This window comes from Micromesistius poutassou, assembly GCF_964030765.1.
Source record: "Micromesistius poutassou genome assembly, chromosome: 19".
NCBI lineage: Eukaryota > Metazoa > Chordata > Actinopteri > Gadiformes > Gadidae > Micromesistius > Micromesistius poutassou.
The window spans coordinates 14,125,763-14,143,440 of NC_140289.1; the positions used below are offsets into that span (position 1 = coordinate 14,125,763).

General features: G+C 45.6%; 1 protein-coding gene across 1 annotated transcript; it reads right to left on the reverse strand.

Moving 5' to 3' along the window:
• Window positions 1–4,076: 4,076 nt before the first annotated feature.
• Window positions 4,077–17,175, reverse strand: opn8c (opsin 8, group member c; the record flags this gene model as incomplete). The annotated part of the gene is made up of 5 exons (XM_084484326.1): window positions 4,077–4,135; window positions 4,536–5,238; window positions 6,944–7,278; window positions 12,835–13,128; window positions 17,061–17,175. 5 exons carry the CDS (start codon window positions 17,173–17,175, stop codon window positions 4,077–4,079), a joined length of 1,506 nt encoding a protein of 501 aa, XP_084340452.1.
• Window positions 17,176–17,678: the final 503 nt, after the last annotated feature.

Sequence of the window (17,678 nt, forward strand, 5' to 3'; positions counted from 1 at the left end):
TTCAAAAGTCAAACATCACTGCAAAAATGATCTATAAAATACTATTGATGCAAAATCCAATTTATGGCAAATCAAACTACAAAGCAAACATAGTATATCAAATATAAGTAATGCAGGGTCAAAGTACACAGCAAACATGAATGAAATGCAGGCCGCATGTAACACTCCACCAGACCTTTTCATTGGACTGGTAACCCTGGTAACACAAGTCTCCATCTCTGTAACCACTTGAGGGAGGCTGAAGTTTGCTCGGCTAGAGTGCCCCAGTCCCTCTCCATTAGGTAATTGGATCTATAAAAACTCTGGAACTGCCTCAAAACCATAGGGTGCTGTGCTGTAGACACTGCCACAGCATTGCACGATACCAAACAACAAAGGGTTAACTCCAGTCTCTACCTCAGCTGCTGGTGCAGGATCCTGTTCAGCTGGGTATTCCACTGGGGAAACACAAGGCTTAAGGGCCTTTCTGTGTTAGGGGCCTTCTTTCCTACCCCTTTCTGGCCTTACCTCGTAGACAACCCCAGTGTTTCCTACCAGGTCTATCCCTACACAAGGCTCTGGGGTCCATCAACTGTGAAGCTTACCATGTCCATGTCCTTCTCATTGTTCCCCCCACAGTCCCTCAGCAGGGGGTAGAGGGAAGACCTGTGCATTACAGTCATAGAGTGGCTTCCTGTCCTTTGAGGTTACCTCCGTCATTTCCCTACTAGCTATGCCAGCTAAGCTATTGTCTGACCACATGAGCTATGCTCAAAATCCAGTGACTGTCCCCAACCAACCCAGCAGCATCTAGGGCTTATATAGATATACATTATTACAGCAGTCTGTATATAGGCCACCGGGTAATTGTATGTAATGAGCAATAACTGGGTTCAAGTCAGGTAGTCGCTGGATTTTCCGGTTATTAGCCATTTCAATGCCAAAAAGTTCAAACTGCTGTAGTTGACATCGTTCTATTCCTTGAGTTGTAAACTGCGGCTTGCGTCAGCTGTAACGCGTTTGCGTCCTTCCTGTAGTTGAGCAGTACCACGCCTAGACTGTTGTAATTGGCATCAGTAGACTTTAAAGGGGAGGAAAATATTTGCATTGACCAATATTGGTGCTGGCAGTTGATGCCATCGACTGCTGGATGCTGTTTGGCATCCAACCATCCAGTTAACCTTAAAATAACCAGAAATGTTGTCTGCAGGAATGAACACTAGCAAACCATTCACCAATCGTGCTATTCTAGAAAAAATGCTAGACCCAAGAGAGCTGTAGCCTCCTTAATAGCGGATGGTGCAGCCTATTAGGGAGGGTTTGAGCAGGCCAGTGCCCACTCCTGCATTCATGTCAGGAACTGAGTTAATCAGAGTTCTCTGAGAGAAAGGTAGGTCATTAAATATAAAATAATCATGCTACAAAATAAACTGAAATTCAAATTCAAAGTGCACAGCAAACATAATATAAATATCATTTATTCAAAATCAAACCAGACAGCAAACAGATCAATGGGATAAGGTCAGGGGTGTGATATAGACAGCAATACAAATGTATCAATCCCTTTCATCCATTATTTTGTGCATTCACAAAATCTAAATTGGCAAATGTGCGACAGAAACAGCTTTTCTGGCATGCCCCATCAAAGCACTTTTGGAATCATCCACGTGGAATTTTGATGATGCAAATATTCTTTCAGTTCCAGTAATCTTTTGCGGCCCTTCAACCATTACGTTGTCTGAGAAGTGATACAAACTTTGTCTCCCGATATCCTGTGGTGGTAGAAACCTATTCTCACACCAAAATGTGTTATAGCTACATTGGTCCACAGGGGAAAATATAGTAGATTCACAATGATAATGCCACCATTAATGGGAGCCTAGAATTCCTTGTGAATAAGATATTGACGTCTGGTCTCTTTCTTATGAATAAGGGCATTAAGGCCAACACTTTACATTTGGGGGCTCTAGCTCTACAAGAAAGGCTTACAAAGCATCATCAAATGCTCCATTAAAATGCTTTGGAAACACAATCCTTTGCTAGAAATGAATCAAAATTCATAGATAAGAGAACAGAAACTTGGCCATTAGACATTTAACACGGGGCATCGTGGGATCGCTCTGTGAATATCCTTGCAATCTTGCAAATCTGTCCGTGGTAACACAATTCTCTCTCAGAGAGTGCTTAAAAAAAATGATGTTGATTACAAAAGTAATTTACTAATTAAATTGTAGAACAGAGCAGTGTGAGCATTGGTAACTGCTGTTGCCTTCAAAAGGCACCTTACAATATGAGTATATTTCATAGCCAGTGGAAACTATTTCATACAAAAAACAAAACCACTTGTTTTTTGCGTTCAGCTGACACTAACGGCATTATGGCAACGAGTGTGCTGTGGTTTGAGTAAACACCGGCTAAATCATTTAGCGTTAGATTACTAAATGACTGAAGTGCACTATTAAGGTGATTTATCCTCATCTAGGTTTGTAACTTACCTCATCACAGTGTCAAGTTCCTATCTCATGAACCAAAAATTGTTTATTGAATACAGGATAACATGTTTGATATACATGTTGTGTAATCAAATATGTCATTTTGGTTATTTCTTAAACAGAAAGCCTACCCGATTCTAGTCCCTAATAACCCCCAATAAGCAGAGGAGCCCTGAGCAGTTAAACTAGCTAATGTAACATCATACAATCACTGAACGACGGCTAGTGAATTACATTCACATTACTCATTTTAATGCAGAAACTTTATCAAAGTATTGCATTTTCCACAGAAAATACAATTACATGTCAGCCATTTTGTTTGTTTTGGCATACAGAAACTTGACATTCACTTGAGGTGGATGCAGGCCTGTAGAGAATAATTTGCCCAAAACTATTTTAGAGACGTTTTTGTGAAACCGATTTTCCGCTGTGGACCAAAGTAGCTAATAGCTAACACACATTTTGGTGTGAGACCGGGTTGGTATAGATGCTGTTATCAGATTAGCTTATACATGAAATCCCTCCATTTAATAGTCTTTGTGGCCCTCCTGTAACTTGTGTCTGCAGGCCGCCCTCCCTGGCCAGCAGCCTGTGTGCTGGGCTGTGACGGTTAGGGAACGGGTCAAAGGAACACAGACCTCCTGTCTGGTAAACCCAGACAATAAGCCTTAGCTGGACCTAGCTCACGTTGAGTTGTATCAGGGTCATACAGTACATCTCTAATATGTCAGCCATGCAGCAGGGATATCTGCTGGGTAATATCTGTTTTTTAACGTATTTAAAATTTGAATTTGTGAACACAAACAAACACAGGACTGATGGTCCATTGTCAGGCGATGACATAATACATTTTTAACACGTACAAACAGAAACACACACACACACACACATGCACACACACACACACACACGCACACACACACACACACACATAACTCATAGCACGGTGATTGACAGCTAGGATTTTTGACGCTTCAAATATAAGACGAGATCTACCCTATCTAGAAACTTTTTGAAAAGCTGTCATCCAAAACTCTGGTTTTGAACACCTCACGAAAGATTTAAAAAAAAATTGGCCTCTGACTTACATAAGAAGTGATTGAACAATAGGTAACCCAAATACGACCTAAGAGAGCAAATCTCCCTTTTGTGGGAACTTTAAATGAGTTTGATCCCAGGTTAGGTCTGTATAGCATGTCAACACAAACCACCATTTAAATGCAATTTGTTCAGAGCTTGCATTGGTCCGCCCCAGATAACGGTTTTGAATTCTCAGTTTGAGTTATTCAGGGACAGGTGCATTTGCCAAGAGCATAGAATAAACATGATGGACTGATGGACTGTGAGTGACACCAATGCTGTCTTTGATTCAGTTGTCTGCAGCTGTTGTTAGAGTCAGTGATGATGAGGAGAACATGGGAGGTGTGGACTCCTGTAATAAACACCTGTTGCAGGTTTACACCTGTTGCTACATCAAGTGGGCCCTCGTGAAGTCTGGACACAGACGTGTTGTCTCATGACAGTCAAATCCTGCAGCGCTGGTGAAGCGTCCTAGGTGGAGCGTGGCAGGGAGCTGCTACACCATGATATCATATAAAGCACTGATCATTGCAGGGCCAGGGGCCCCCTGCCATCGTCTATGACGAAATCCAAGCCGCGCCCCCCTAAAATGTTGGGTTACCAGTGTTACAAGTGTTACAAAGATTAATTCAGTGCATTCTGTTATACTAGCACTAATCATAGAGAAAACATGCTGCGTAAAGCTAACCATGTTTTTCCTTTTTGAATTTGTGCCTTCACCAACAATAAGTACTTTTTCAATAGATCAATAGATCTTCAAAATGTTTTGTCAGAATTGTTTGGAATTGTTAACTTATGAATCATCATTAATACTTTGAATTATTATAATAATTTAATTATCATGTATTTATTTCTAAGGTTCAAAATAAGATGTCTATTTTAGTAGGCTGTGTGGTTGCGTTGCAGCTGTTAAAGGCACAGTGCACAGCTCTGCCATCTCCTCGTCCTCGCCCTAAAGCCAAGGCAGTGAGCCTCGCGTGTTACAGCCGGTGATAGTTCTCTGGTTCAGCGCCCCCCCAGGGGGGCCCGGACCCCAGGCGGGGGGCGACGGGGACAGGGGGGGGGCGACGGGGACGGGGGGGGGGCTCCTCAACCTCTCCTGGTGGCCGTGCGACAGCGTGTACGTCTCCACGCCAAACATAGGCCACGCCCTCGCCCCCTCTCTGCTCTCCGACGGCGCGTCAGACAGGAACTCCCGGACCTGCTTGTGCTCCACGCCGGCAGGGCTCACCCTGGGCTTGGAGCCCCAGCACGGGTACACCACCCGGTCGTGGCGCAGGCCGGGCGCCCCGGCCCGCGAGAGTCTGCCGGGGCCCCAAGACTTCTCCCGCGAGCGCCCGCTGTTGTCCGAGCGACGGCGGCCCCCCTGCTCCTGCAGCTGGATGTGGATGGGGTGGGGCTCTGTGTAGGGGGGCCCGTGGAGGGGCCCCAAGCGCACGCCCACCCGCTGGCTCTCCAGCCCGGGGCAGACGGAGCGCAGCAGGCCGCGCAGCTCGCGCCGGAAGCCGGCGTTGAAGTAGAAGTAGATGAAGGGGTTGTAGACGTGGGAGCTCTTGGCGAACAGCGCGGGGAACACGAAGCCCCCCGGGGCCATGTAGCGGTGGTCCTGGTGGAAGATGAAGAGGAAGGAGACCACGGCGTAGGGGGCCCAGGCCAGAATGAAGCCCAGGCTGATGCACAAGAACATCTGGGGACACCAAGCACGGAACAGCGGAGATGGAGATTAACCCTGTGTGGATGACGGCTTCACCTGCAACATCGTCACAACAGCTTTCATACTAAACGCACAAGAATAACCAGGGAGGCATATGAGAGCCCATACTCTGAGCTACGTTGTGAGTTCCATGTTTTAACTGGGTTTAAAGGGATTTTAGGGGTACATCAAATATCTTCTGCAATTGAAGAAGGCAGTCATTCATAACAACGACCACTTGAGACCTCAGCGGTCTTCACCTCTTGGAGGTCAACGGCAGAGCAGTCAATATGTGAGAGATAACGTATAGAACGCCGGTCATTATTGGGAAAATAAGTGTCTTGCTTCACCCTGAAGGGGCTTATTTTAGATAATGACTGGCGATAATTATCCCGTTTATCACACGGTTACTTGCCAAAACGAAAAAATAACTTCACACGGTGTGTCATTTTACAATTTGTTTGTCAGCAGAGTTAGTCCGCCAAAGACTCTGATGTCGCTTAGCAACTGAATCCGCTGGGGTTGATAAGTTACCAGACTACTTGCAGAGTGATACGAAAGACGTGAAAAAATCCACTTTCCCTGCGGTCATTATATGCATAGCAACGGTCAAGATCGAAAAATAATTGACCGCCGGAAGTCGGGAAGGCCCATGCAAGTGAACGGAGTGTGGAGAATGAACGGAGTGTTCCACAGCATTGGGAAGAGCTGTGTAATAATAAAATGTAACAGCTTGCATCACTCCACTGCAGCGTTAACCAGTTGGGCCCTCCTGACTATTATACATTTTCAGGGCCTTTAACCAAATGTTGAACGACTCAAAAATATGAAAGCTCCTGTATAATGATTAGAAAGATGTATAGAATAAGAATGTAAGAATAGTTTATAATATTTAAAGTAATCCTGATGAACGTCACACCCACGTACACACACACACACACCCACACACATGCACACCCACACACACATACACACACGCAAACCCACACACACGCTCACCCACACACACATACACACACACACACACACACACGCACACCCACCCACAAACACACACACACGCACACCCACAAACACATACACACAAAAACACACACACCCACACACATGCACACCCACACACACATACACACACGCAAACCCACACACACGCAAACCCACACACACGCACACCCACCCACAAACACACACACACACACACACACACGCACACCCACAAACACATACACACACACACACACACACGCACACCCACCCACAAACACACACACACACACACGCACACCCACAAACACATACACACACACACACACACGCACACCCACCCACAAACACACACACACACACGCACACCCACAAACACATACACACAAAAACACACACACCCACACACATGCACACCCACACACACATACACACACGCAAACCCACACACACGCAAACCCACACACACGCTCACCCACACACACGCACACCCACCCACAAACACACACACACACACACGCACACCCACAAACACATACACACACACACACACACCCACCCACAAACACACACACACACACACGCACACACACACACACACACACACACACACACACATACACACACGCACACCCACCCACAAACACACACACACACACACGCACACCCACAAAAACACACACACCCCCCCCCCCCCCCCCGCGCCCCCCTGTACCATGGTGAGGCGTCTCTCGACGTGCCTCAGGCCGCTGCGCAGCCCGCTGGACGAGGCCAGCGCGGCGGAGAAGCGGCAGAGCTTGCGGAGGATCAGGCCCTGGGAGCCCACGATGGCCAGCAGGGGCAGCAGCGTGAAGCCGGCGAAGGAGCACACCACGTAGGTGGCGTCCCTGTAGGACGTGTGGTAGCCCCTCCAGGCCACGGTGCACGACAGGCCGTAGGGCTCGGGCACGTACTCCCCCCAGCCCAGCAGCGGCAGGCAGGACCAGACGGCGGGCAGCGCCCAGGTGGCGGCGCACACCGCCTTGGTGTTGGCGCCCTCTAGCCACATGGCTGGGGGAGTGGGCAGAAGGACGGGGGGTTAGGCGACGGCTCTCCGTGGCCCGGAGGACTTGAACTCGCGCCCTCCAGGTCGTTGAACGTGTTTTTTTCGGTAGGCAGAATCCTGGGAGAAGTCCCGCCTCTAGCGCTGGGATTGGACGGGCGTCAGTCAGACTCGCACGCCGGCCAGAGCAGCGTCATCATGCCTTGTCTACAGCCGCTCTGCTGCTTTGCGTTTACTGAGATGAAAATGTATGTCTACTTGACTCTTGCCACGCAATCCTGAACACATTTCTCAAAGGGAGACAAATTAAAGCCAATTCTAATTCACCATACAGCTGTAATGTTAGCGATTGTGAGATCCCCAAAATTGACATTAGGCCTACAATCAAGACGAAATTGTGGGGCTATCGTTTGCCTTTGTGATCTTGGATGTTGATTCATTTGTTTGCTCATTTGTTTCATCATTAGGCTGTGTTAATAGGCCTACATTGTTACAATAGTTAATCTTTCTTCTTAATTACGCAATTAGGCCTACTATCACTTCAAATTGTCAACATATGAACAGGTGGTTTAACTGAAAAAAGATGAGCTGATATCCGTATTATTTGAAGCGGGACAGTTTTGCTGGGGAAAATATAGGACGTGACTACGCAGGGGAGATAATGGCAAACATTTCTGTTATTTCCTGACTCATTTGAACAACGTTTATCAGACCGTGAGGGGTCTGCGATGTGACAGTATTACAATTGAATGTGGAGGCTGGTCGGCGCGACCTGCCTTTACAGAGAGATGGTTAGCGACGTGCTACAGCCCACGTTCTGTCAGTTAACGTTAAATGGCTCACACACATGCATCCGAAGCAGTTTTCTCTGTGATGTAAATGTATTCTTTCTATTCCCTCATCAGACCACACGATATTAAGCTGGGCTGTCCGGGAGGTGCTTCATAAACCCCTACAGGGTGCAGGTCTGCTCACCTTTTACCCAGAATACACCACCTGGTGTTGAACCTCGACCCCTCTTCTAGCCATACCCAGCCCCCAAACCGCGCTACTTGAGGCCTCAGCCATCACGCTTCGTATCTACCCTGTACAACCACCAGGGGGCGCACCTCACAGCAGTGGGGCACATCGCCAAACAACACCCGTTACCGCGGAGACGCAGAGCTCCTGCCCGGCCACGCACGGTATTTACATCTGATCGGGACTAAAATGGCACGATAAAGAGAATATCGACGCGTTTGACTGATAAAGAATTTAAAATGCATGTCAATTAGGTTTCAGTGTCTAATAGAGAGAATCCGGTCCCATTTAATTGACAGAACAGTGGAAGAGCACCAAATACCGCAGGAGACAATCATTTACACCAGCGCGGGTCGGCTGCGTAAAGCCTGTTGTTGTGATTTGTGTTTTTTGGTGTCCTTAAAGCGCACAAAGACCGCAATGTCAAAGATGGAAAGTGGGGACCGAGAGGTCTCAGAAGTCCAAACCTAAGTGGTTAGTGTAGATGTGTCAGCTGCTGGAGCCTGAGCCTCTCTTGAAGCCCTGTGTGAACGCCCTCCGCTCTGCGTATCATGTTCAGTTAGCGCTGCTAAAGCCCCTGCTTTCCCTTTATCACTGAGTGTGAATTATTATTTAAATGCAAATTTCTCGAGCCAAGCAGTGGCCTCTTGATCTAAACTGTGGAGGGAGATCAGACCTCCTCTCAGTCTTTGGGGAGGGCAGGCTTCAATAACCTGCTCCATAGTATGCGGTTCTCCGCAGGCACACAGTGGGCTCGGGCTGCTTCCCCATCTGTGAAGGCTGGCCAAGCAGGGACCCAGAGCAGTCCTGAGTCTGTTTAAGGTGGACCGCTGTCTCCTAGGGACAGGGACCCAGACCAGTCCTGAGTCTGTTTAAGGTGGACCGCTGTCTCCTAGGGACAGGGACCCAGACCAGTCCTGAGTCTGTTTAAGGTGGACCGCTGTCTCCTAGGGACAGGGACCCAGACCAGTCCTGAGTCTGTTTAAGGTGGACCACTGTCTCCTAGGGACAGGGACCCAGACCAGTCCTGAGTCTGTTTAAGGTGGACCGCTGTCTCCTAGGGACAGGGACCCAGACCAGTCCTGAGTCTGTTTAAGGTGGACCACTGTCTCCTAGGGACAGGGACCCAGAGCAGTCCTGAGTCTGTTTAAAGTGGACCACTGTCTCCTAGGGACAGGGACCCAGACCAGTCCTGAGTCTGTTTAAGGTGGACCACTGTCTCCTGGAGGTTGGTGCCAGGGACTGGTTGAGTTGGTCTGACACCAGATGTTTGGGATGTCTTTGGATTCCCATTCTGTTGCCCAAGCAGACATGGCATCAGAGTCAGTGGGTGGAGGGTCCTTCCAAACGGGACGTCTAGATGGGAGTCGTGCGGGCGGTGGGTTGTAGGCGTCGGTATGGATTGGTAAGTGGGGGGAATCTTTGACCTTTTGGAGCATCCTACAAGTGAGTTCAGTTCGTCTGGTGTTGGGTTGGAAGTATGTTAGATAGGACAGGGAGCCAGGTGACCGCTGTTGACCAGATAGTCCCAGTAATGAATAAAGAGTCAACAGCCTGTGTCAGGTCATTTGAGCCATGGTTCGTAACCATGGTTAATAGCCTATGTAAGCCTAATGTATGTATGCATAATAGAATGTAATGAAGTCCTGTAGCATGTAAATTATTTAAAGGTCCCATGGCATGAAATTTTCACTTAATGAGGTTTTCTAACATTAATGAGTTCCCCAGGTTACCTCTCTGCTTGGCCCGCCCAGAGAATTTGGCCCGCCAATGAGACAATGAGCTAGGACTGTGCGAGCGCCACGTGTGTGTGTGTGTGTGTGTGTGTGTGTGTGTGTGTGTGAATACACACACTGTAACGCAAGTGTTCTTTGTTATTTGGATAACCGTTCTGCTGTTGGTGTTGTGGCGCATAACACGCAACACAATAACGCAAGCTTGCATAAAGCTCCCATTTGGTGAAAAGACTAGACTGCGTATCTGCGTATATATCTATAAATCCTGGTTGCTGTGGTGAGCGATGGTGTTCAGTAGCAGCAGAGCCCGTCTACGGACTCCTTCCTATTTGACGTTCTCTGGTAGCAGCAGCAGTCGTTCACGTTCGCGGGTGCAGTAAACGTTTCCTGGTAACAGCGAGCTCCACCAATCAGAGACGTCGTGTCACACTTCAGGATTTATGGGTAGTGTAGTGGTTTCAATGACATCGCGACAACAATGATAAAACGTGTTTTTCTAAAAAGCTAGATGTTGCCCTGTTTAGCTTGTGGCTTCTCCAGGAGCAAAAACCTGGGATTTTTACTTCCGGAACCACACTGTTGCGCTCTATTGAGATTTGACTCCGCCCTCGCCCCCATTTCTGACCAATCAGGGGATCTCTTCCCTGATTGTTTCAGGGAATCCATCTAGCCATCAATCACATCTATAAGCTGTACATACATCTATATCTATGATCATCTTACCATATACCCCACCCTACACACCATAAGCCTCCTTAACTGCTGATGCCACTTAGGCATCATTTACTTGTCAAGTAAATGATGCCTAAGTGGCATCATTTACTTGACAAGTAAATCATGATGTTGACAAGTAAATTATGCCTAAGTGGCATCAGCAGGTAAGGAGGCTTATGGGAAGATTTCAACGATGGTCTGGGTGTGGTGATGATAATCACAGCTATGCCTTTCACTTGAGAAAATATTATTCATGGTTTACGTAAGGCTGTCACGGTGAAATGGGTTCAAGACGGAGGAATTCACCGCTCCTCGCACACATAAAATGGCTAAGTATACACCCAAAGAGCAGTGATGAGCACAGAGGAGACAAGTGACAAGATCCCTTTATAAAAGGAAATCTAGGCTTCAAGTGAGTCCTAGGTCCTTTCCAAATCAAGGAAAGATGTGAAGGAGAATCGTTGAAGACTAAGGAAAGTGACAATTTGTTTTCAGGAGCGCCCAAATGGTGCGCATGTTCCTGCTGCACGGCATTATGGGATGGAATTATTTCCTTTCCTAAAGGAGAGTCCCCATGCTAGGAGATAAAATTCGGAAGCATTGAAGCACCTTCCCTCAGCATTTAGAGAATGTGAACAGCTCACGGCTGCCACCTTAGATAATTCCAAGTCATTTAACTCAGTCAGGATTTTTCCTAAGCAGCCATCATTATTACACTGCAGCCATACCATGAGACTGTGGAAGGACCGCAGGTTTTGTACACTGGGTCCTTTCCCGGTGTGCTAACTTACTTTCTATATATTTCAATTGGTTGGCAAGGCAACGTTACTCTGCCAGCGTATTTTCATGCTGTCGTCATGGCTATTTTTTGCAACACAGATGGCTGCAGATCTTTTTTGGTTCTAAACGTTCCTAATGGAGTGAAAGAAAAATATTGATAGCTCTGCATCAGTATTACGCTTAACTGCATGACAGCTCACCAGCGGTTGCTGTCGTAACAAATCCGTTTTTTTCTATTGATGCTTCGAAGTCGATGGTGATGGGGAGTCGGGGACGTGGTTAATGTAATTAAGGGAATAGTAAATACATTTTCAATCAGGATGTGAAGGATTTAAACCTTCACTCTACCTACAAGCAACACAATTAACAGAGACGGTCAGCCTTGTCCAAAAATAAATAATTATGTAGTCTTATTTGCAGCTAAAAAGTAATTTTGGGGTTGTAATATTCACACAGAATACATTTGTTACGATGTGTTAACATCGTCATGATGTGTTACCATAGTTATAAACAATGTTACAACAATGTTGATAATAATAACTGAGGTACAATTTATATTTGATATGAATATGCTTGATTGTGATTGGATCATATAACGTTGATTCCTTGTGTGGAAGTTGGCCCGCCTGAAGACAGCCGACCTGTCTCTAATGAACAAATAAAGCTAAGGAGTCGTAGCATGTCGCTGTCTCAGATTAAATGACAGAAACAAGACAGGGGTGACAAGGGCATGCTCTGGTTTGTTTTCTGATACTGGAAAGAAAGAGTTTGTGCGAATATCTCATGGTCTTGAAAAGAGAAGAGGCCCTCAGCAAGACATTTCTTGTTTTGTGACTTTAATGCAACCAAACTGTATTTGAAAGACAGGTCTTTTGTGTTTTTCATCAACAGTTCTTTGTGGACTGTCTAAAATGTAGACAGTTTAACCAGTCAGTCATGAGTTTTATTGGCCATGTGTGTGTACACATACAAATAATTTAACACCATTTATTTTTCTTTGCTCTTAATGTACTCACACAGAATAGTCTTACAGCTAAAACAAGGACAACGTTTGATGCAAGGGTGCAGAGTGCAAAGAGGCTGACGTCAATATGGGCCAATTAACCCGTTACTTTACATGCACCAGGTAGGTGGCCATGACAGTATACGCATGCATACATGCATCTACTAGAACTAGAATCTGAATAAAAACACAAAACACCCGTCTTTAAAACACGGTTTGGGAGTTGGATTAAAGTCACGAGAGTCCCAGCACCTCAAACACCGGGCACACACCTTCCCCCCCCCCCCCCCCCACCACCACCTCGTCCTCACCGTAGACCAGCCGGTGGCAGGTCTTCATGTAGTGGATGACGCTGATGGCCGCCACGGTGAACATGCCACACAGGCCGAAGATGTAGCAGCCCAGGCCGTAGTACACGCAGGTCAGGTCCTGGCCCAGCCAGCTGTGGCTGAAGGACGATATGATGGACAGGGGGTAGAAGCACACGCAGCACAGGAAGTCCACCACGGCCAGGTTGACGCAGAGCAGCTCCGAGCCCACCAGCCTCTTGCTGCGGCGGTACGACACCAGCAGCACCACCCCGTTGCCCAGCAGAGAGAGGGTGACTGTCAACAGGGGAGAGGGGCGGATGGATAGGTGATTGCATTCCCCGCAAAGTGGACACTTGTCGTCTGCTTCAAAGGACATTGAAGATACCAAACGACATGCATTACCGTTTTCATCATTAGTGAGTATGGGGTTCATGCAATGTACCACGTTGTTTCCATGGTAACAGAGCCTTTTCCAGAGGTGTCAAATCCAGGTTGGGTTTCTTGCCATTCAAATGTCCATATAATTGCTTATGAACCCTGTTTTCTACATGGTTCATGTAGACCATATATGTGGAAGCAGTGACGGACTGGGATCAAAAAACTGCCCTGGCATTTGCACTTACCCAGTGGCGAACTTACCTGTTTGGTTGGGGGCGGACAGGATTGTTGACGGGGGGGAGGGGCTGGCTTACGGAGCGAGGTTGCCCGTTAGCAGTACAAGACCATCAATGCATGCGAGTAATTAGAGTAATTAGACATCCAGACGCTGCTATTGTGAGATTTTGTCAGAAATATCTGACAAAATAATCATTAAGGTAAAATTGGTCAGGCCTTGTTGTGTGGTGACAAAGAAAGGATGTAAATGTACACTTTTAGCTTATATACAAATATAACTCTTAATGCAAGATATAACTAACTTAATATCTTTCCTCCAGTTAGATTAGTCTCACAGTATCATATACCTCAACACACCAGGGCAACGCCCGAAACTAATAGCCCTTTTTCATGCATTTCCAGTTTTCACAAATGTCTGACACCTTTCACAGTTGTAATTATCAGTGTATTAAGTTAATACCAGTCTGAAGTTGACGTATAAGCTATATGTTGACTGAATAATGGCTTTTTCCATGTGTTTGATGTTTTCACACATTTGTGACAGTTGTAATTACAAGTGTATTTAGTCAATACTAGTATAATTTTGACATATGAGCTAAATTGAAGTAGAATTTCTGGCGAATGTCTAATTTCAAGCTAACTTATCTGCGGTTCATAACATTGTGAACGAGCAGCGGCAGGCAGAAGTGTCCCTGAGGAGAGCGCCCTCTGACTCACCTAGGGGCGGCTTGGGGGACTGCAGGGGCCAATCGGAACTATCTAAAGAAGGATATGTACAGTACCGGCGCTCCGCACACGCATAACACGCACTGCGCGCAGGGCACCAAGTGTCTGGGGGGGAACCAAAAAAATCTGTCTCGTAAAAAATCATCATCATAATAATAATCATAATAACGCAATATATTTAAAATGAACATGTGCAAAACATGTTAATAGCAATGCAAAAGTAACATTTGCTCGAGAAAAAGATGCGTCTCCTGTGCGGCCCTCTCTCTCTCCCCTTGGTGCCCCCCTCCCCCACATCCCAGTGGTATGTTCGATTAGATCATTATCAAGTTTGGCAGACACCTGTGTTTGGACATGGCCTCGAAAAGGCATCAAGAGTCGGGGGCGGATAAGAGAAAAAAGAAGAGACAGCGAGATGATGCACGCACGTCGATGGCAGGTAAGACAATGTTTTAAATAAAAATGGCTAATTCTGTAATTTAGTCCTTGTATGAATGTCTATGCTCATGCCAGGTAATGTTAACGTTACCGTTAACGTCAACAAACTAACGTTAGCTCCTATATTCTTTTAGCCATCAGAAGTCGTCAGCCAAGTATTAGCCAAGTTTACTTATATAGGTCTACTGCATTTCAGGACGTTTATTTGGCGTTTGTTATGTAGCCTACGTTATGACGTTATGCATGTGTACTGTGAACCAACGAGTATGCAATTGTGTACTGTAGTGGAAAAAGTAATGCTATGATGATACTTTAAAGTAATGAGTTGATGAATGGAGAATGGCTCCTCCCGCAGGGCGACATCTGCAGGTGAAACTACAATTTGAAAGAAAATAAAGAAATCTTAGTTATGTAGATCCCCCTCCCTTCACCTAGTTTTCAAATTATGTAGATTTTTTTTATATTGTGAGCCATCAATCATTGTCTTAAAGGTAAAATAGTTTTAAATGTTGTCATGCATCAGTGATTTACACATTGGCTTACATAAACCTGTAATTAATATGTAATATTGTTTTTGAATCAAGGTGCAAAACTGTATTTCAGTGTACAATCCCTGAGTATTTTTTCTTGTATTTCTGAATGCAGGGTCAATGCTTAGATATGTGCAAGGAGTTCCTCAAGACCAGGAGGAAGATTTAGATGATCAACCATCCACCAGCAGTTCAAGCACACATCATCAACCACCAATCTCTGCAGACTCTGCAACAGCACCCAGCCCTGACCAACAACCATCAACTACTAGTTCAGGACTTATGTTAATGTTTGGTGCTATTGTTAATGCAAAATTAGTGTAGTCTTTTATCAAGATTTTAATTTCTCTTTATTTACACATTACATTTTGCAAAACATTAATGTTGAGAAGTTATTTTGGAAATAAAGAGAAACGTACTGACAATTACTGAATTGATGTTTGATTGATGATTCTTGGGGGAGCACCACAATGCATTTGTGCTTAGGGCACCCAAATGGCTAGCGCCGGCCCTGGATATGTAGTTATAATATTGGTAATGAACTATTTTAAACTCACCTTAATAAAAAATCGTAATACCCCATTAATAAAATTAAATAAAATCTGCATTTGCTAAAAGCTTACTTTTCATTCTTTCACACTTGTGTGACGCTATCGGAGAGAAAGGTGTACTTGAATAATAAAACTAAACTAAGATATCGGACATTGTTTGACCCGGACCCAAACAACGTCCATAAATTAAAGTATACATTATTTCTAAAAACATTGTAGGCTACATTGTTTTTTTTATTGCTTTTGGCTGAGAGTCGAAGGCGTAGGGTTCTATCTAGTTGAACCCGAAACCCATGAACCAGTAAGGGATAATCACCAGAGATATGCCCGGCCCGTGGACGGCTTACCGCCCGAGACGAACTTCTTGCTTACCAACATAATCAAACAATTCAAATACTTTAATAATTATGCTTTTTCTTATTCGTATTGCGTGCTTATTAAATGTATAGGCTACTCTGTTTGAGTTCATCTCCCTCAAAAAGTAGTCACCAACTACGGTGAATAACGTTAGCTCAGCTGTAATTAGTTTCTATAGCAACCACACAAGGCTGCGTCTGGTCACTAGTTTAACAACGTAGTTTCCACATTGTATCTTGCTTGAGAAACTATGTATCGACCGACCCTCCGATAGATTTCCGACACATTTTAGAAACTTTTTTAAACAAGGTTTATTTTTACAATGGACCGCATGTTTGAAATTTCTGTGATAGAAAAGAAATACAAGCGGCGTATTGATCTATTTGATGACGCTGTGCTCAGTCAGCAGCAAGTACAACCGACAATGCCTGTTGACTGTTAATCAACCTGTTAATGCCCTCCTCCCAGCCAATCAGAATCAAGCATTCTTAAACGAAGTAGAATAAACCTTTTTATATCAGCCTTCCGCTGCTTCGTTTTACACCGGCTCGACTCACAACATAACCGGGACTACACGCAATTATGTGCAAGTAAACGCCTCAACTTCCTATGTCTAATGCGGCTTTGACTTTTCATAAGGATATATGAATAGTAGATATGTATATACATAATATATATATATGAAGGCTATGTAGACGGCTCTCATTCCCCCCCCCCCCCGCGGAGCCACACAGCAGCCTACCCCGCGGAGCCACACAGCAGCCTACCCCGCGGAGCCACACAGCAGCCTACCCCGCGGAGCCACACAGCAGCCTACCCCACGGAGCCACACAGCAGCCTACCCCGCGGAGCCACACAGCAGCCTACCCCGCGGAGCCACACAGCAGCCTACCCCGCGGCGGTCAGAGAGCGGAGATAAGGGACTGATGGACAAGAGTGTAGCGACGCGAGTTGTGTAGAGAAAAAGCCTACATATTTATTCCAAAAAAAGTGAAAGCAAGACACTTACCAACAAAAAGAATTGCCAATCCTAGCCATATGTCAGCACCAGGGTCCAATTTAGAGGTGTATATAGATATGGCCCCGTTATCCGAGTCTTCGTGCAAGGTGGAGTTCAGCGACATGTTGTGTAGGCAAAGCATAGCGAAGTAGTGCGTCCATCCACTGATGAAACATTATCAATCCTGTCACTCCTAGTTTTGGCAGCATGTTACGGCGCAACCCGGCAGCCAATCGAATCTTACCCTTGCATCAACATTTGCATAACAACGTAACGTAGTAGAATAAAAAGGAGAATAAAATTACATTACAAATGAATAATATTTATCTATTATATACTTGTATAGTGTAAATTAAGTTGAACATCAAAATGGGATTGCAGGTGCCATCTCCTGACCTACTAGGACACTACAACACAACTGACGAAAGCAAAACAAAAGCTGTTTTTTTTGAGTAGAAAGATAAAGTAGACTTTATTTTATGGGGGTTGAGAGCCAACATAAGGCATAGCATTACAAAACGTTCCCCACACTGTTGTATGTCACAGAGACTGGAATGGTGCACTGACACAGACTGGACCTACAACAGAAAGCAGACTCTTCCTCTTAAATAGGAACACGACTGAATA